General features: G+C 43.8%; 1 protein-coding gene across 5 annotated transcripts in view; it reads right to left on the bottom strand.

Moving 5' to 3' along the window:
• Window positions 1-20,946, bottom strand: part of GALNTL6 (polypeptide N-acetylgalactosaminyltransferase like 6) — an 837,664-nt gene that overhangs the window by 117,788 nt on the left and 698,930 nt on the right. For all 5 annotated transcript variants that reach the window (XM_075930207.1, XM_075930204.1, XM_075930205.1 and 2 more), the window contains 2 exons: window positions 14,254-14,439; window positions 6,577-6,760 (listed from right to left, as the gene is read on the bottom strand). In XM_075930207.1, the coding sequence (XP_075786322.1) occupies window positions 6,577-6,760; window positions 14,254-14,439 (370 nt within the window). The remainder of the gene's footprint in view (window positions 1-6,576; window positions 6,761-14,253; window positions 14,440-20,946) is intronic.

Genomic DNA, 20,946 nt, shown 5'->3' with positions numbered 1-20,946 from the left:
CTGACATGCTTTCAAGAGAACATATAAATAGTGAAAGCAAGGAGCTCCAGGAAAAGGGTCTTGGAGTAAATATGACTTCATTTTTAAACTAAAATGTGTCAAGTTCAGATGAGACATTAACTGTATAATAGCTTGCAAGAATAATTCTAGATGCAATTCAGAGAAAAGGTGACTGGCACATTGCTAGGCTATTAGCTGTGCCATCCACACCAAGGTTATGTGTCAAACAGCCTGAAGGTCAGTCCCACAAGAGGAACCGAAGACATTAAAACAAATTCAAGAAAGCCACTGTTTTCCTTTTCTTGCTAACATCAAGAATGCAGCTGAAATCATCTTTCTAGAGAAGCCCCACTAGTATTTGAGTGTCTCAATCTTTAATGTATTTAGCATCATAACACCCTTGTGAGGTATAGAAGTCTTACAATACCTCTTTTACAGATGGGTAACTGAGGCACAGAAAGACTAAGTAAGCCCCCCCCCCCTCCCACCATGCAAGAAAGTAGAACAAGGGACTCAAACTCAGGTCACCTAACTCCAGCTATTGTCCTAATGACTGAACTGTTTTTCCTCTATTATGTGTTGGCAAACAACACACACTCATCCCATCCAGTAAAATACTCCAGGGGCAAACAAAAGGTTTGAAAGGGACAAATCTGCTTCAGCAGCTGAACAGACCACATGAGAAAGAACTATGTAGAGGGCAATATCCACACAGATGCTGAGTTTCAGAGGTGGAAGTCAGCAGTTGAGAGATCATAGCTGTTGACAAGTGTCCACTAAGGTGCAGAACAATCCCCTCATCTGCTAAGGACATTCAGATAACATTTTATTAAAACTTATTTGTAGTCCAAGAGCTCCTACTAGACCCCGTTCCCATCCTCAATCATCCCTGAGGGCTCCATTGTGCTTAGTGCCGTACAATACGTATAACAAAGAATACCTGCCCTGAACAGCTACCCCATCAGTCCTCCTAGATGTCTCTATATGTTTAATTCATTAGCTTTATTAGTTTGTGAATGCTAAGTGGTTATTTTGAATTGATACTGTAATTTATTTGGATTTGATGAAGTGTATCGTCACAGTAACCACTGGTATCAATGGTTACTAATGCGTGCCATGTGCCAGAGGTATGAACATTTTATAACATTAATCAATGTTGTAACACTGGTATCAAGGAATAAAGAGCAGACTCTTCCCAGTACTACGGTATGCCAAGTTACTATGCGATTTAGCAGACCTATTTACCTCAGCGCAGCAGAGTTGGGACGTGGAGTATAGAATGATCTCTAAGGATCTCCACATACACATTGCAGCTGAGATTTTAATTTTCATTGGACATTTAAACTGCTTTTTCTGATGTACGCAGGAGCTTTGATGGAAGAATTTAGCTTTTAAAGCTAAATCCTGGTCCCATGAAATCCATGGAAGTTTTGCCATTTCCCCTGAATAGCATAGCACCTTCAGGGTATGTGTACTGGCATCATAAAATCGGCATAGGTTGGCGGATGGGCTGCCGCATCACTTATACATTTCAGAAGTCAGAATGTTTATGCAAGTTTTAGTCACCAGCCAATTTGTGCTGAGCAAGTTACAAAGGGCTGAATGTGAGGGCATCTGATCAAAAAAACTGAGTGAGATGCACTGAAGTTCTGCTCCCAGTTCCTTGGCAATTAGGAAAAAAGCTGCTGTTTGAATGACAATGTGACTGTGTGGACAAGATATACCCACACTTTTGTTACATTTGGCTAAAAGAATCCCGATTCTTCCCAGTCAAGGGGATTTTATACAGTGTCCAGTAGGTGGATGCAGTTGCCAAATGTAAACAACTGCCAAACCGGATGACAGTAAAAAAAAAATTAAAAATTTAATTCCAAAGTTACCAGCTCAGCTGGCTACGGAGTTCAGCAAACTGCCCAATACTGTCACAGCAAAAGCCTACCTGACAACTGTTCTGATTGTCAGTGTAGGGGCAACACACACACACACACACACACTTTTCTCTGCTTATAGACAGCACACAAGTATTATGTTCAAATAATACAGATATTTTAGTCTTCTGTATTGTGGTCTACTTTCTGGCACCCACTGTGTCAGCATCTTCAATAGGGGAGAAAAAACCCGAAGCAAAAACAAAAAAGAAAAACTGCTAGTATTTTACTAAAAAAAGTTGGCATTTTCTCAGTTCATTCAGAATCTGCCCAGATTGGAAACTGTTGGCAAAAAGTACAGCTATTAGAATACCAATGGCAAAATATTTAGCCTAATTTAAAAAACCCAAATCCTTACAATTTACAAAATAGTAACATGTTGTTGGTTGAATCTGCCTCTCATGTCAGCACATACATTCCTAAAGGGAAATAGTTCAGCTTCACTGCTACAAAAACTGTCTAGGTCAATTAACTTTATGATGGTCTGGGCATGAGGTTTGTAATGTTTACCTTATTTGTCATATGCTATGTATTAAATGCATCAGATTTATGTAAGCCTGTGGAAGTGAGTGGAGCAGAAGCTGTATTTTTTTCTGCAGAAAGAAAATTAGCACTGACTTTGAAAGACAAAATAATAATTGCTAGCCAAAGCAAAACCACACTGCTTTTTAGCAATGCTTTGGTCCATTTTATTCTAGGAAAGTACTTCTGAATAGAATAACAGACCTAGAACAAAACTAGGTTTTCCCATAATTGCCCCTTTTTTGAGGTACTTTTCCAAGAAATCTATGTTTCTTCCCAGGACATTTAAAGTCCTGGTTTTTATCAGGAGAGTCCCCTTTCACGTAGCTGCTAGGGGGCTAGCTTCATCCTCCTCCTTTTTCTCGTCTGTGGTGCTGTCACTCACCCTCCCTCCTGGCTGCTCCATGGTTTTCCATCAGGAGTATTAAACAGCTGCTGCTTTCCTACCTGAGTGATAAGATGATAAAAAGAGCAAAAAGAGCCCATCAGCAGCTTCACAGTACCCTGCTTGTCACCATGGAGTGGCTGCTTCCACTCAGCAGGGTCCCTGCTCTGTTTCCGGGAGCCGCCTGCTGTCTCCCACTCCCATGCTCCCCTTTCCTAGCTTAGAATGGCTCCCATTATGTACCTATGAGGTGGCAGCCCCCCGGCTACCTCATTTTCTGCCTCTCAGTTTGTGATATAAAGTAGTGGTTCCACATTCAGTACCCTTTTATATTTACCGTAAGTTTGATCAGTGCCCCAGAAAGTTATCAGATTGTGTTGACATTACTAGAATACCTATAATATGCAGGGCAAGGCTGGGCAATAATTTTTGATTGGGGAACCACTCCAAGGCTACGTCTACACTGGCCCCAAATTCCGGAAAAGTCATGCAAAGCAGGTAAGTCAGAATAGGGAAATCCGCGGGGGATTTAAATATCCCCCGCGGATTTAAATAAACATGTCCGCCGCTTTTTTTCCGTCTTGGGGAAAAGCCGAAAAAAAGTGTCTAGACTGGCGCGATCCTCCGGAATAAAGCCCTTTTCCGGAGGATCTCTTATTCCTACTTGAAAGTAGGAATTTACTTTCAAGTAGGAATAAGAGATCCTCCGGAAAAGGGCTTTATTCCGGAGGATCGCGCCAGTCTAGATGCTTTTTTCCGGTTTTTCCCCAAGCCGGAAAAAAAGCAGCGGACATGTTTATTTAAATCCCCCGCGGATTTCCCTATTCTGACTTACCTGCTTTGCATGACTTTTCCGGAATTTGGGGCCAGTGTGGACGTAGCCCAAGAGTTTGACAAGTGGCCATTTTATGCGAACTGTTCAATAATATTAATGGAGGAGGTGTAGGGTCTGGGATGGAGGTTGGGTGCAGAAGGTAGCTCAGGGTATGGGATTCGGGTGCAGGAGGGTGTTGTGACCTGGATCAGGGGATTGAGGTGCAGGAGTCGGTATGTGTATGGCTGCAGGATTCTGACCAGCAGGAGTGTAGGAAGGAGTTCAGGGTCTGATAGGGGGTTGTGATCTTGAGCAGAGTGTGGGGATTTGGATTGCGACCTAGGGGAGGAGGGAGTTATGACTTCGGGTGCAGGGTCTGGCAGGGGGAGAGGGGGAAGAATGGGTGCACAAGTGTGTGGGGGTGTAGAGGGCTTAGGTTGTAACCAGTGCTCCCTTTAATTTATCTGTGTGGAATAAATTTTGGTAAGTGCACCAAGGCATGTGTGGATGTGCACCACCAGCAGAAACACATGCTACCAGCTGTGGGCACTTTGCTAATCTGCTGAGTGGCATTTAAATCTTGCCTGAGTAGTCACCCAAGTGCTCATCTTACAGGGAACACTGGTTGTGACCTGAGGCAGGGGTGCAGGAGGGTAAGCAGAGAGTTAGGGGAAGGAGGGACTAAGGTAACAGGCCCAAGCTCTGGCCGGGAGGCACTTACCTAAGTAGCTCCCGGCCAGCAGCCCAGTGGAAAACTAGGGCAGACTCCCAGTTTTCCATTCTCTTGCACACCGCTCAGAGTGGCCAGCTGCGAGGGCCATGTTCATCCCAGGGAAGGAGTGTTCTTTGCACATTGCCTGCACCACAAGCCTGGCCCAGGCAGCACCCATTGGCTGGTTTCTGGCCAATGGGAGCTGTGAGATTGTGCTGGGAGTGGGGGAGCGGCATGTGGATGGCCCCCCTGCTGTGCACTGCATGCAGAGAACACATGGTCCCTGCAGCCAGGCTGCTTTGAGTCGAGTGCAGGGCGTGAAAGCAGGAACTTTTTCTCAGGCTCCCACTGAGCGGTGGGATCGATTATATTTTGTCCACCCCAATGTATACTATCCTTGTTTATGATGCACCTTTATAAAAGACATTATACAAAGATATATTTTTAAAGATGGTGATTAAAAACAAGAGTTGTTTTTCCACTAAGTACACTTTCTTTTAGCCTTAAACGAGCACATCATTTTTCGTCTTTCTTCCAGATTTTACCATTGTTTTGGATGCAGAAGCAGAATGCATGTTGTTTAAATGGTATATTTAACCACAGAGAACTTTTTACTAGCCCATCCATTTTGCATGTTTTTATTCCAATATTTTTATAGGACATCTAGGTGCCATTATTCTAAGGGTAATATCTGCTATGCCATATAGTAGTGCTTTTTTGCCACTTTATTGACTAGAAGGAAAATAGTGAAAACCTGCCTATGACTTGCTAGTATAAAACTTAGCACTGCGGGGAGACACATTAATTGTTTCTTTGTTTTGAATGGAATACACAGATTTTAATGTCTCCCTTTTTAATTATTTTTCTGCAATTGGATTGGTAGTAGGAGCCATGTATAAATGTGGGGCTTGAAAGCTGAACTGGACTATTCAAAAATAGTTAGGTGGTTTCTGGTCTGGAAACAGGGAATAGATAGAAAAATTACTGTCCAAGAGGCACAGAAGGAATTGTGGGAAAGCACTGGAGGACTAGTGGCTTCTTCTGAGCATTGTGTTAAAGCCTGCATCCACATTACAGAGTGGTCATGTTAGCAGGTAACAAATTGCACTTATTTTGGTACCATTGCCCATGAGTGAGAGGACTTTGTGTGCAGACAATGTCAAGATAACAGGAGCAATCTAGCTATAAACACAAGATAACTTTGCACTGAAGATAAGCCCATGGAATCAGTCTCTTTTTCCCCCCAGAGAGAGAACCTATTAAAACCATGGAAACAGTGCTGCATTCTGCACAAATCAGACCCATTTTTTTCAGATAGTGCCAGACTTTGAGATCAGAGAAAGGCTTTTTTGGTGTTTTTAAACTGTGAAAATCTGAATGGAGGCTCCAGATACAATGCTGAGTTTCAGTAATGGACAATGAGAGCATCAGAGCAAATCTCATTGCCAGTCCTGCTAGGTTGCGAGCTGCATGAGTGATTCTGAAAGTTTAATGAACTAATTCAGGTTTCTCTCTCCTCTGATGAGGATAAATCCCATGTTGTCCTTACAAGACAAGAATAAAATAAAATAAAAATAGACCCAGCTTTGTGGAGAATAGTAGATCATTACTATGAATTATCTGATTCATACAATTCCAGCATTTGATTCGGTCTTATTAGAGATTATGTACAGATCAGCTTGATATTCTTTGCTTTTCATACGGCTGTTTAAATTATAGCAATATATAGACAGTAACAACAACATCCATCATAAATAGAGCCCTTGCCAGCAGAATGTGGACTCAGCTATTGAATCATCTTCAGCAAAGGAATCAAACTAAAGTCTGTACAGAAAACACTCTGAGGAATAAACAGTGAATAACTATCACCACATACATTTCTTGTCCTTTCCCACCTCTTGCAGAAACACTAGAAATGTGTGTTTCTGCCTTAGTCTCTCTCTTACCCACAAAGTCTTCCCCCCACCACTTCCCATTCTGCCAACACATGCCAGAGGCAAGGAAACTCGGTGCATCCAAACATAACCCCTTCTATTTTATAACTTGTTGCATTAACCTTTTCTCGCTGTTCTGCTGTTTGTGGCTCTTTGCTTTTATTACCTTTAATTAGGGCTAATTGGTTGAGAAAGTCCTCAGCTTGGTGTTTCTGTCATTACAGTTAACTTGTTCACTCTCTCTGTCTCTTGTTCCAACTTTTCCCTTTATTGCTACTTACTCAAAGGGGTCACTGAGATCAGATCTCTGGAGCTCTGGAGGAATCGGTATTCTTTTGTAGTACATTTCCCAGTCGAAGGCTCCTCGCATGGCATCCCCCGCCTGTGCCTCATAGCCAAAGTGATTGTGGTCAATGACATCGATCATGGGACACACAATGGTTTTGTGGTTTAGTGCAATCTGGTCTGAAAGATGAAAGCAGAAAATAGGAAATGGCATGTCTAGTCAAGCCATCTATCATATTACTGCAAAGCAAATCCCTCAGGTTTTTTGACAGTCTAAGATTGCCTGCTTAGTTCCCTATGGCCCCAAAATCATTTCAGTTTTCCAATCTGCATCAGGCCTTTATCTAAAGTGGACTTAATGCAGTTGGGCAGTGATTAGAAGCAATTATAATTCTTTAAAGCGTGTCACATCCCAGTGAGACCCAGAGAAGTCCAGTCATCTATATCTCTGTCACTTTGCTACTCTGGGCTGTCCTCAATCTGTCACCAAAGGAGCTAGCCAGCAAGTAAAATATAAAAACACTACTTGTCTAGTTTGAAGTCTGTACATGGGAACCTGAGGAGGAAATACCAGCCCATTTATTTGGGCATACCAGCCTTTGCAGTCATTCTGCATCTGTTGTTGTAGAATTTTACTGTGCACCAGTTTCCAGTTCCAATACTGAACCTTAAAGGTGAACTCCAAAGCCAGAGGCAACAGTGTGCAAAAAAGTATTGCTCATTTCTATGAGGAATGAAGAAGGCCCCCCTCTTTTCTTTTTCCTCTCCCTCTCTCTTTTGAGAAATATCAGTGTGAGACTCAACTTCTTAACTTTCCTCATTAGTGGTTTGGAGAAGGGGCAGCTCTGAGATAAGCAGTAATGTCCAAAAATAGTTATGTCTGGAAATTTAGTAGTCTTTTCAGACTTAAGCCTCTAACAGTGAAATATAGTAAAAACATGTTAATTCTCGCCCAAAATCTGCAAGCCTCCTCTAGAAAGCGGTAATGAGATTTCCTACTATGATATAATTACTAAAAATAACAGTGTTGATTAATGTGCCAAGTATCATGATACTTAATTACCACTCTGAAGTCATTTTTTAATACCACCTCTTTTCAATGGCAGTCATGGCACAATCAACATGAGTTTACTATACTTTGGCCCTAGACTCACAGATGCTCAAGGGAATGGGGTAAAGAAAGAGAGGTGACTTCCTAGCACGGGTCCAGGATCCTGGGATAAATCCGGCTTCTCAAAGTAGCAGGCTCCAGCAGTCTGTTCTGTCCTAACTCCTGGCTAAAAATCAAATTATCCACACTGTCCCCACCTCACAGCACAAACAAACTACCTCCCTGCCTCCACCTCACCTCAATGCCAACACCCCCTCCTTTCCCCCACCTATCCTATGCTTCTCACTTCCCAGGAGACTTGAGAATGTTGAGTTTCTGCCTCTCTCTCCCTTGCATAAGGGATTCTGCAAACTCCCCTATCCTCTGAATCCCCCCCAATTACCCACTCACCTACTCCCTCCCTCCTCCCTCCCCTGGCCTAGCCACTTCTCTCCTTAGCTTGTTTTTATTACCTGCTCTGAGATCTGCTCCATTTCAAGCACAGAACAGCTCTAGTTAGCTGCTTGCTCAGCAAGACAACAGCCCTCCCCCTCCCTCTGCCAATCAGCTTATCTTCCTGCCTGTGCAGGACTTTTGAACTTCTAAGCAGAGCTCAGAAAACAGCTGTGCAGCTGCACAGCTTAGCAGGAACTATGGTCTCCTGCCACTGGCCTCCTCGGTCTGTTGCCCTTTCCTGCCACTGGCTCCTTCAGCCCTGCTGCTGGCTGGGTTACATAGCTGCCATAACTGCTGTTCCAGCCAGCACTACGCAAAATGTGTATCTTATTTCAAGGTAATTTCAAAATAAAATGCTATTCTGAAATATCCTTTAACCCTCGTGGACAAGGGAATAGAAAATTTTCGAAATCTATTTTGAAATAATGGGCTGCTTTAAAAATGCATAATAGCTCTGCAAGTGTAGATGTTACCTCAACCACTTACAGCCCATCTGAAGAAGTGGGTTTTGCCAGGAAAGCTCCTGGGACCAACACAGCTATAACAACACTCCATTAACTAAAGGGTATGAATTTGAACTGATCTGGTTAAACTAGAGCAAACAAACCCCGTGTGGACACTGTGCGAGTGACTTGTTTCTGATTAGTGTAAGTAGATCAGGAATCAGTTTAAGCTGGCCTCAGATAAATCAGTCTTATTTTGTAGTAAGTTTCCATACATGGGATTTCACTTAAAATGTTGCAACTGTCTCATGTCAAAAATACTAAGTGGTGATTCTTTTCTCAGCCCTAGTATTTGTGAAGTCTCAACCAGAGAAACTGCTTAAGAAATAGGGGAAGGCCATGTGTGGTGGGTACAGTAAGCCCAGGAAGGCTAAGCCTTCCCTGGTGCAACTGCTGCTGACCTACCACTAGGACACCTGAGCCGCAGTGGCTCTGTCCTTTCTCCAACGTCTTCATAGCCTGCTTCCACCTGTCTGCTATGTGGTAAGTTCTCTGCTTCACCTCCCACTTCCCTTCCCTCAGGGGCAGGATAGTGAAGAGGGCTGCGGGAGGTGAAGTAGAGGACTTACCACATGGCAGGCAGAAGTAGGCTGTGAGGACATTAGAGAAAGGACAAGGCTAATATGTCTCAGGTGGCACATGGGAGGGAAGGTAGTGAGATGGCTCAGCCAGGTGTGTGTGGGAGGGGGGGGAAGAGGGGCGATGGCCTAGCACTTGGATAGTGGGGTGGTGACATGGCATGGTGTGGCTGGGGTTGGGCTGGCAATTGGGGGTGAGGAGGTAGTTGACCAGCCAACACAACCAGGCACTGGGACTGGCCTGGGGTAGCTGAAGCAGGCCTGTCATGTGGCATGAACAGGTGCTGCGGCCAGCCCAAGGTGGGCAGGGTGCCCTCAGGGGTCCTTCTGTTACAGGGGAAATTCAGGGCTTTGGTGTAGGTGTGGTGGGGCCTTGGTCAAAAGGAGTGGGGCCAGCAGGCTAGTCTCTCCAAATGTGGGGGTTCACCCATTGCTCTTGGGCAGGCTGATGAACACAAAGGCTATGTCTACACTGGCATCCCTCCGGAAAAGGGATGCTAATGTAGCACTTTAGAATAGGCAAATCCGCGGGGGATTTAAATATCCCCCGCGGTATTTGCATTAACATGGCTGCCGCTTTTTTTCCGGCTTGGAGATAAGCCGGAGAAAAGCGCCAGTCTAGACGTGATTCTCCAGAAAATAAAGCCTTTTCCGGAGGATTTCTTAAAGCGCCAGTCGAGACGTGATTCTCCAGAAAATAAAGCCTTTTCCGGAGGATCTCTTATTCCTACTTGAAAGTAGGAATAAGAAATCCTCCGGAAAAGGCTTTATTTTCTGGAGAATCACGTCTAGACTGGCACTTTTCTCCAGCTTTTCCCCAAGCCGGAAAAAAGCGGCAGCCATGTTAATGCAAATGCTGCGGGGGATATTTAAATGCCCCGCGGATTTGCCTATTCCAACGTGCTACATTAGGGATGCCAGTGTAGACGTAGCCAGAGTGCCTTCATGCTAGAACCCAGCTGAGTTTGTCTCTCTGTGAGGACTTTTCAACATGCTTTTCAGATTCAATCAGACATAATAAGGGCAGCCTCGCTTGCCCTGTGGATGCAGCACCAGCGATCTGTAAGTGCCAAATGTGCAATCTGCTTCAGCAGAGTTTCATCTCCAGTTATTCAAAAAATGCAGGCTGTGGGGAGAAAGCTATGAGCCCTTCGGTAAAAACTTACAAATAGGTATTTAGACCTACTGTTAATACATGACAGATGCTGCTCCCTTTAAGCCACTGCTTTTTTTTCCCATTTATTGTAAAAAGGAGAAACACTGGGACTTCAAATGGTTAATCCTCTCTTTAAGGTGGCAGAGTGTAAGTTGCCCTTGAAACTTTTTTGTTTGTTCATATTGTGTTTGCTTTGCATTATTTTCTGTTTCAGATTCCAGGGCTAATGGCTGAGTCTAGGGTAGGGCTGCCAACTTTGTAATATTTAAGAACAGAACACTCCAGCGGTAGTGCTGGAACCTGACCCTTCCTGCTCTGTTGCATCCCTTTCACCCAAGCCTCACCCTGCCCCGCCTCTTCCAATGAGGCCCTGCTCCTTCCTCCTATGGCCCCACAGCCATTCACTCCTCTTTCACCTTTTTCCCATCACTCATGCTTCTCCCCTTTCCTACAGAGCTGGAACTGAAAGCTGCAACTGCTCAAGGCATGTGGGAGGTGGCCCCGTGTGAGTACGGGCTGATGCAGTTTATGACAGTTCCTCCTTGCCTAAATAAATGGACGTTGGGTGCCTGGTCAGTAGATCTGACCAGACACCATCACATCTGTTTTTCAACCCTACTTTCCAGCAAAAAAATGGACAGCTCGCTATCCTAGCCTTGGGCCTCAGTGTGCCCCAAACTTAAGGTTTAGAATAGTCCTTGTTGACTTGCTGGGTGTTATTTCTGTTAGACCTGACACATAAGGAGAGGAGGAATCAATCCCAGGACCCTGGCTCCTTTTCAATTCAGAAAGGAGTTAACTGCAGTTTCCCCTCCCAAACATAACACCAGACCACAATCCAGGCCTTCTCATTTGTCTGTGTATTCCCTGAGGAAACAGTGTTTGTGATTAAGCTAAGAATATCTGGAGGAAAGTTAGAAGGTTTTCTACCCTCAGAGGAGAGTTATGAAGAAAAGCTGGGTTTGGAACTTTTGATTTTGCAGCAGAATTAAGTTAGCAAAATAGAAGCTTTTCATCACATCTGTGGTTATGAAAAATTAGGTGAGAAGCCATAAGATTTTTGCACTAGTTGAGGGATGTGCTGAGCAACATCCAACCCTGAAAGCCCAACAGCAGGCAGAAGACTTCTCTCTCAGTTAACTAAGGTGAACACATCCAGCAGTGACCTGACACTGCAACTTGTGGAAGTCAGCCGGTCTCTCTGCTCCTTCCCTTCTCCAGCCGCTTGGCTTTTACAGAGATGGTGGCACAATTTAATAAAAAGGTTAATGCTGATGCCGTAAATAAGGAAAGACAATAACCAAGGAATAGACTGGATGCATAATTTGGGCACCCTACCAGGGACATCATTTCAGATTTTGGTGGGAAGGGGTGATTCCAAAAACTAGTTAAGCTGCTGAAAACTGTTCTTTTTTTTTTTGTTCAGATAATGGGAGGATACAATCTAAAATTGTAACATCTCAAAAAAATTGAAGACCACTAAGGATTCAGGGAGAGAGGTAGCTAGGGGCTGGGTGCAAGGAGAGTACCTTGGGGATAGCTAGGGGCTGGGTGCACACACAGGGGTAGCTTTGGGTGCAGTTAGGGGCCATGTCCAAGGGGGTGCTTTTGCAGCAGGGCTGGATGTATGCTCAGTCCCTAGTTGGCACGTTGGGACACGGGTGAGGGACATACTCTGCTTCCTTGAGTACACAATGGGGAAGAGGGAAGGGGACAGTGCAGTATCAGCTCTGCACAGGTGGTCAGGATTCAGCATCCCAGTACCAAGCAGCTCCATGTGAGGGGCAGGCCCACCAATGGAAGAGGAGGGGGACAAAGGGAGCAATTTCCCGTAGGTCCCGGTGACTTAAAACGGTTCCGGGAGCCCTAGCCCCTGGTGCTAGCAGTGCAGTGGGGCTAAGGCAGGCTCTGAGCTGTTCCTGGATGCAGCTGGCATATCCCTGCGGCCCTGGGAGAGCAGCAGAGCTCACAATCTGCAGCTTCGCATGGCCCGGACCCAGGGGGGTGTTGCCTGTAGGCAGTAGCACATGGAGACCCCTGGCCCTCCCGCCTATAAACCGCTGCCAGAGGGATATGCTGGTCATTTTCAAGAGGTGCTGTAGTTAGACATCCTGATCTGCTCTGGCACCCCCACCTGAACCTGGTGGAACCCCGTCTGCATCCATGCTCCCTCCTAGGGTGTGTCTAGACTACAGGGTTTTATCGACAAAAGTGGACTTTCGTCGACAAAACTCTACTTGCGTCCACACTGCCTTTGAGTTATGTCGACATAATGTCGACAAAACTCAGCAGTTTTGTCGACGTATGTAAACCTCATTCTACGAGGAATAACGCCTTTTGTCAACAGAGTTCTGTCGATAGAAGGCGTTATTGCATCAACACTGTCCTTTGCGTCCACACTGTTATGTCGACAAAGCGGCTTGCTTTGTCGACAGAACTGGATGTAGTCTAGACGCTCTATGTCGACATAAGTTTTGCCAACAGATTCTGTCGACAAAACTTATGTCGACGTAAGCCTGTAGTCTAGACATACCCCTAGAGTCCTCACCCTCTGCCCCCTCCAATACCCAAACTTCCTTCCCTTCCTCATCCTGGTGAAAATGAGTGAGGATGGGGGAGAGCAGATGACAGAGGAAGGGGGGGATAGAGTGAGCAGGGGCAGGGGACAATTGGCAACCCTATTGATCAGGCATATGGAAGCCGTGGCTGTGCTGGAAAAGCACTCTCACCAGTGCAGCTGAGTGGGCACGGTTTGTGCATGGGGGCCCACTGACTGTTCTGCTGGAATTGCTGGCGACTGGCCTAGTCAGGGGCAAGGAGCAGCACAGCAGCTGCAGATGGCAGCAGAGCAGGGCAGTGTGTCAGAGAGGAGCTGCATCTCTCCTTCGGCTACAACTTCATCCAAATGTGGTATGACACTTGGAAGGAGGGAGCAGGAACCTCACCCAGCCTCTCCTAAATGGGGCCCCTGTAACTCCAGTTACAAAAAATATATAGGCTTCAATTTTGTGGATTATGTTAGGGATTATTAGAGAGACTGGTTAATGGCTTTCTGCATTATGTTGCATAGGCCAGAAACAGAATGAGGCATTTTGCTGCTTGAATATGTTTAATCAGCATATTTTGCCACAAAACCAGTTCCAGCAACAAAACGCAAGGGATAATGACCACTCACTGATGAAAGGCTAAACTGCCAGCTGTATGAGAAATTCTCTTAATGAAAACAAGGTTTCTTGTCTGAACTAAAGGACGAAAGCACACTCTGTCAGGACGGGATGAGGAATCAGACTTACAATCGTTTCTTCCCATGCCTTTGATTACAGTGCTTTGCTGGTTCCATCTGGAATCCAGAAGAGCAGTCAATAGCAAATCATCCTTTCTGAGCTTCGTACTGTGAATTCAGTTATTGGCTTTAATTCCAAATCTGGGATATATTTACAACTACAACTGATTTATTGGAATGTGGAAGACTAAGGAGGAGTAGAGTAGCTGCAAACCAAACACTCCTTATTGCTCTTACATTTATAGTACATTCCTTACCTAGTACTAGAAACAAAGGGGAGAGCAGAACTATATTTCAGAAATTATTCTTGTCATCTTTGAAATCAAGTCTTTCAGATTTCTGTCTTGCCAGACAAACAAGCTCTTTCTTATACTGACTTTTCAATTTCTAGACAACCAGTATATATATCCTTCAGATTATTCCAGTGAAATTCAGTGATGTACGTGAAGGTCTAAAAATCTCATGTTGTGCTTGGAATATCAGAACTGTATTGCAGGTGGCCTGTGACAATTAACTTTTTTATATAGTGCAAGGATCTGCCTATTCTGGAGAACAAGTGTAAACTAAACTACATGTTCTGATTTCAATGGCCAATTCAAGCACTTACTAAGCAAGGGAGGAAGCCAATTCACGTTGACTTCACAATGGGAGTCCAGGAACGTCAAGACTTCTCCTTTAGCCATCGAGGCTCCTAGCAGTCTGGTCCGAATCAGCCCTTCTCGTTTCTTGGTGCGCACAATCCTCACTTTGGCAAAACGGGCCATGTATTCCTCCAACTTCTCTTTCAAGTGTTCTGGAAAGAAGGGGAAAAGGTGAAGGTGTCAGCTGCGGAAGGCCAAACCAAGAACATGTCTGTGTGAAAACATGCAAACAACAAATGCTACTGTAAGTATTCAGTGCTCCTTTATTTCTTGTACAGGCAGTCCCCGGGTTACGTACAAGATAGGGACTGTAGGTTTGTTCTTAAGTTGAACCTGTATGTAAGTCGGAACTGGCGTCCAGATTCAGCCGCTGCTGAAACTGACCGCCAGTTCTGACTTACATACAGAATCAACTTAAGAACCCCAAGCGTCCCCAAGTCAGCTGCTGCTGAAACTGATCAGCAGCTGATTCCAGGAAGCCCGGGGCAGAGCAACTCTGCCTCGGGCTTCCTGTAGTCAGCGCTGGTCAGTTTCAGCAGCGGCTAAATCTGGACGCCTGGGGCAGAGCAGCTGGGGTGCTGCTGGGTTGCTCCAGTAGCGCCGCTCCTCGGCACTACTGGACCAACCCAGCAGCATCCCATCTGCTCTGCCCCAGGCGTCCTGATTCAGCCGCTGCTGAAACTGACCAGCAGCGGCTGAATCAGGACCAGAGCAGCTGGGGTGCTGCTGGGTTGGACCAGTAGCGCCCAGAGCGGCGCTGCGGGACCAACCGGCAGCACCCCAGCTGCTCTGCCACAGGCGTCCGGAGAAAAGCCTAGTCTGCTGGGGGGGGGGGGGGGGGTGTACTAGCTGCGCCCCCCCACCCTACCCCAGCAGACCAGGAAGACACGGGCTTTGCAAAGCCTCGGGGAAGCCGGCAGCGGAGCAGCCCAGGCGCGCCTGGGATGCCCCGCTGCCTGAGCCCCCCCCGGACTGCTCCGCTGCCGGCTTCCCCGCGGCTTTGTAAAGCCGCGGGAGGGGGGTGGAGGGGGGGGGGGGGGTTCGGGCAGCCCAGGCGCCCCTGGGCTGCCTGAGCCCCTCCGTGGCTTTGCTCTGCGTCTTCCTGGTCTGCAGACCAGGGAGACGCAGAGAAAGCCCCAGAGTACACGGGCGGCAGGACCGCGAGGTCCCGCAGTCCGTGTACTCTGGGGCAGCCCTGTTCGTAACTGCCTGTAATTTCAAAGCCCTGTTCGTAACTGCCGCGTAAGTCGGGGACTGCCTGTAATTTCAAATCCGTTAGTATTTGCTACAAATCCTTTCTGAGATGTTTCATGACTTGAAAATGATCTATGATCTAATACACAGAGGAAATCACTGACGTTCTAGACCTTTCACTGCTACTTAGCTGCTACTGGCATGCTGCCAGCCACCATATAATCACGGCCAAAACTACTGCAGAATATTCACCCATTCTCTAATTTCCTGCAGCCCAAGGCCAGATGATCATCTTGACATATGGTTTTACAAACAATGCCCTTTCCAAGTGAGCTTTCTACTTGTATTAATTATGCAACAAGATGCATGGAAAGTAATTTTAAAAAATTAAGTGTTAAATCAGCATGACTAAATTGTTTATGAGCACAAGAGGGCAAATAAACTTGCAAGTGGCAACTGGCTAGCAGCTTGAAGCAAATGAATGGCTGACTTGCAAAGAAAATTAAGCTGTAAAAGTACAGCAGTTGATAGATTCTGTACTATTCTGTCTATATAGCCTGACTGTGTATGAATCACATAACAGCACATTTGGAACATATTTTCTTCTAATTAAAAACAAACAATAGGAGTGAATCATTTACAGTTTTGCCTCACATAAATAAGTTACTTGACAATATTACAATAGGAAAAAATAAGCCACTAACTTATGATAAAACACTGCAGATTGTCAGGTTCATTCCAGCTCTGAATAAATTGAGTAACTATTTGGCAAAGAAATATCTATTAGCATCAGCATGTTAAAATTCCTAAGTATTGGAGACCAAGTTAATGTGCATCAGAACTGTATATATTAGGTTCTGATTTGCTTGTTATATTGTAGAATTCTTTTGGAACGTTGTTGTTCCCAGTAGACTCTATGGACAGTGGATCAGGCCTTATATTTATCACAGATTGTAGGAAAATTTTTTAGGATTCCTTTGTTGTGGTTTTATGCGGTGTTAAAGGCCTATTATTTAGCAGTGACGTGAAATCTGATGATGCTTCCTATTGTTTGATGAAGCTTGCACTGGCCATGTACAGGAAGGATAACTGCATGAACAATGGAGCATTTAAGATGAACAGTCATCTTCTTTAAATTCCATTAGCAAGGAAATAAAATTTGCAGAAACAGTAGTATTGTTGGAGATGTTGTACATTTAAGTACATAAGACCATAAGAATAGCCATACTAGGTCAGACTAAAGGCCCATCTATCTCAGTAGCCTGTCTGCAAACAGTGGCTAATACCAAATGCCCCAGAAGGAGGGAACACAACAGGTAATCCTCACGATTCCTCTTTTGTCACCCATTTACAGACCAACAGAGGCTAGGGACACCATTCCTACCCATCCTGGCTAATAGATTAATGGAGGTTAGGTCCATCAATGGCTATCTAGCTCTTTTTTTAACCCAGTTAAAGTCATAGTCTTTAACACATCCTCTGGCAAGGAGTTCCATAGGTTGATTGTGTGCACATGAAGAAAAACTTCCTTTTGTTTGTTTAAACCTGTTGCCTATTAATTTAATTTGGTGACCCCTAGTTCTTATATTGTAGGAATAAATAAATAACTTTTCTGTATTCACTTTTTCCACACTAGTCAAGATTTTATAGACTATCATATTCCCCCTTAGTGTCCTCTTTTCTAAGCTGAAAAGTCCAAGTCTTTTAAATCTCTCTTTATATGGGACCTGTTCCAAGCCCCTAATCATTTTGTTGTCCTTTTCTGAACCTTTTCTAATGCCAATATATCTTTTTGAGATGAGGTGACCACATCTGTACGCAATATTCAAGATGTGGGAGTACCATGGTTTTATAGTCAATAAGATAGTCTTTGTCTTATTCTCTATCCCTTTTTTAATGATTCCTAACATTCTATTTTTTTTTGACTGCTATGCATTGAGTGGATGTTGTCAGAGAACTATCCACAATGACTCTAAGATCTCTCGCTCGAGTAGTTGTAGCTAAATTAGTCCCCATCATATTGTCTGCATAGTTGGTTTTTTTTCCCAATGTGCATTACTTTACATTTATCAACATTGAATTTCATATGCCATTTTGTTGCCCAATCACTTAGTTTGGTGAGATCTTTTTGAAGCTCTTCACAGTCTGCTTTGGTCTTATCTATCTTAAGCAGTTTGGTATCATCTGCAAATTTTGCCACCTCATGTTTACCCCTTTCTCTAGATCATTTATAAATAAGTTGAATAGGATGGATCCTGGATAGACCTTTGGGGGACCCCACTAATTACCGCTATCCACTCTGAAAATTTACCATTTATTCCCACCCTTTGTTTCCTGTCTTTTAACCAGTTATCAATCCATGAGAGGACCTTCCCTCTTATCCTATGACAACTTATTTAATTTAAGAGCCTTTGGCAAGGGACCTTGTCAAAGGCTTTCTGGAAGTCTAAGTATACTATAGCCACTGGATCCCCTTTCTCCAAATGTTTGTTGACCTTCTCAAAGAACTCTAGTAGATTAGTAAGGCATGATTTCCCTTTACAGAAAAAATGTTGACTTTCCCCCAACAAATTATGTTAATCTGTGTCTGACAATTTTATTCTTCACTATTTTTCCTGGTACTGATGTTAGATTTACTGGTCTGTAATTGCCAGGATCACCTCTAGAGGCCTTTTTAAATATTGGCATCATGTTAGCTATCTGCCAATCATTAGGTATGGAAGCCAATTTAAAGGATAGGTTACAAACCATAGTTAATAGTTCCACAATTTCCCATTTGAGTTCTTTCAGATGGGTGAATGCCATCTAGTCCCAGTGACTTATTACTATTAAGTTTATCAAGTTGATTGAAAACTTTCTCTAATGACACCTTAATCTGGGACAATTCCTCAGATTTGTCACCTAAAAAGAATGGCTCAGGTTTGGGAATTTCCCCAATATCCTCAGCTGTGAAGACTGAAGCAAATAATTCATTTAGCTTCTCCTCTATGACTTTATCAGCTTTGAGTGCTCCTTTAGCATCTCTATCGTCCAAGGGCCCCACTGATTGTTTAGCAGGCTTCCTACGTCTGATGTACTTAAAAACATTTTGCTATTACTTTTTGATTTTTTTGGCTAGCAGTTCGTCAAACTCCTTTTTGGCCTTTCTTATTATATTTTTACACTTAACTTTAGAAAGTTTATGGTCTTTTCTATTTGCCTCACTAGGATTTGACTTTTTAAAAGATGTCTTTTTATCTGTTACTGCTTCTTTTACTTGGTTGTTAAGCCATAGTAGCATTTTTTTGGTTCTCTTACTGTGTTTTTTAATTTGAGGTATACATTTCAGTTGAGCCTCTATTATGGTGTTTTTGAAAATTTTCCATGCAGCTTACAGAGATTTTACTTTTGTCACTATACCTTTTAATTTCTGTTTAACTAATTTCCTCATTTTTGTGTATTTCCCCTTTCTGAAATTAAATGTCACAGAGTTGGGCTGCCAAGGTGTTTTTCTTACCACAGGGATGTTAAATTTTATTACATTATGGTCACTATTTCCAAGCAGTCCAGATATATTTACCCCTTGGACCAGATCCTGCACTCCACTTAGGACTTCCCACCAGGCTTCTATAACAAAGGATCTATGGATATTTTGATTATAAACCACATTTTAGGTTTCATGATTCAGTCTTTACAGCTTGCTTTGGGCATGTAGGATTTTAATCTGAAGAATAATGCTTTACCAGATGTGGTATAAAAAGAGTGTTTTCTTCTTTATTGTTTATACTCTAGAGGAAAAAAAGAGAGACTTCTGAAAAATGAACTTTCAAGTGTCTTTTCCATTTGAGCCTCTGGGGTTTCTTAACTTGGGCAGTTGAATTAAAATTAGAACAACAGCTACCACAAGTCTTGGTCATTTTATTTTACCAATTTTTATGGCAAGAGAAGGCTCTTAGCATTTAACAGCATTACTTTCTCAGGTTTATAGCTATAGCATGCAGCTGTTGATTTTTCTTCAACAAGTGTGGTTTGCAGCACAGCAACAGCAATAGCAGAAGTATTAACAGCAAAACGTGCCCTTCCCACTGAGCTTTGATTTAATATAAACATTTCTGACTTTTAAGTACTAAGCCCCACCATATGCAGTGTGGCAAAAACTTAGTATCACAGAGAGATGAGAGACGGATCAGGAAATGCAGGTGTGTGTCTCTCACCTCACTTAAGCAGAGCAAATAGCTGTCTGCACATGCTCACTGCTGCCTCTGGATCTGCTTGTGCAGGCCCACGGGTTGGGGCTGGGAACTTCTGTGTGTCAGTGTCAGAAAGGCAGAATTGTGACACCAGGGACGAGATATCTAACTTGCAGGGGTGTGTGAATTCTCAGCTTGAGAATATTCAGGTTGAGGGTATAGTTCTGAGTTATGAAAAGATTGGATAGGAAAGAGAAGGCATTTGGCCTGTAGGTGTTTCTGAGCAGGTGGAAAAGGAGTAGGAGCACTGCTGAACTAGCAGGAGAATGGGTTCAGTGTAGGAGGCAACAGTCAAGTAGTAAATAAGATTGTGGGCAAACTCTGTGTGAGTGAGTGAGTGTGTGTGTGAGAGAAGTGGTGGGATAAGATTTTGATTGGAGAAAGAAGCTGGTGCTGGGAGAGGATAATAAAAGAGGTGGAGAAAGGATACATATTGTCGTCTCCCACCCTATCATTGACTTCAAAGTGCTCCAGTTTGTCATTCTGAAAGAAGCTGTCTCCTTTCTCCTCACTGATACCCCACTTCCTATGAACCCACTAAAATGTACCCCTGAAAGAAATTCTAGGCAGACTCTCCCAATTTTTCAATTTGAAAGAATGATCAGCCTGCATTCCCAGGAGCAGGAATAAGTGCAGATTACTATCTACATCCCTGCTACTTATCTGGGGCATCTGCTCCCACCAATGACACCTCTGGCAATATGCTCTTTGCCAATTCCAGATGTGCACACTTACGATTTGTCAGCGAACCACCTGCATTCAGCATCATGACTCCCACTTATTCTTGAATCATTTTGTTTCCACTGGTAAGACCCTTTAAAGTATTTATTTACCCAACTCCTTCCTTAGCTTTTAGGAACTCTTTTCATAGCTATTCTTTGAAGAATACAGAAGGAGGGAGTAATCCCTAAGAACAAAGGCACAGACATGCCTTACAGCAGGGTAAGAAAAGTCTTTAAGGGATTGTGAGCCAGAAGTTTTTATATAGTAATTTGAATTACCCTATAGCATTAAGAAAATGAAACAGCTTTAATGCTATTGAGAATTGCAAATTTCCATGGAAAATCAAGCCAAAGTTAATTGGTATAGCACTTCTGTGAACTTCTGAAAATGTACCTCAACTCAACAGTCACTTCACCCCGACTTTCATCCCAAAGTCTAGTTTAATTTACTGTCAAGCAAAAAAACAAAAAAAAACCCCAACAAAAACTAGACGAAAACAAACAAAACACTACA

The sequence above is a fragment of the Pelodiscus sinensis genome, chromosome 5 (assembly GCF_049634645.1).
Source record: "Pelodiscus sinensis isolate JC-2024 chromosome 5, ASM4963464v1, whole genome shotgun sequence".
In the NCBI taxonomy this organism is placed as follows: domain Eukaryota; kingdom Metazoa; phylum Chordata; order Testudines; family Trionychidae; genus Pelodiscus; species Pelodiscus sinensis.
This window is presented reverse-complemented; position numbering and strand designations above follow the sequence as displayed.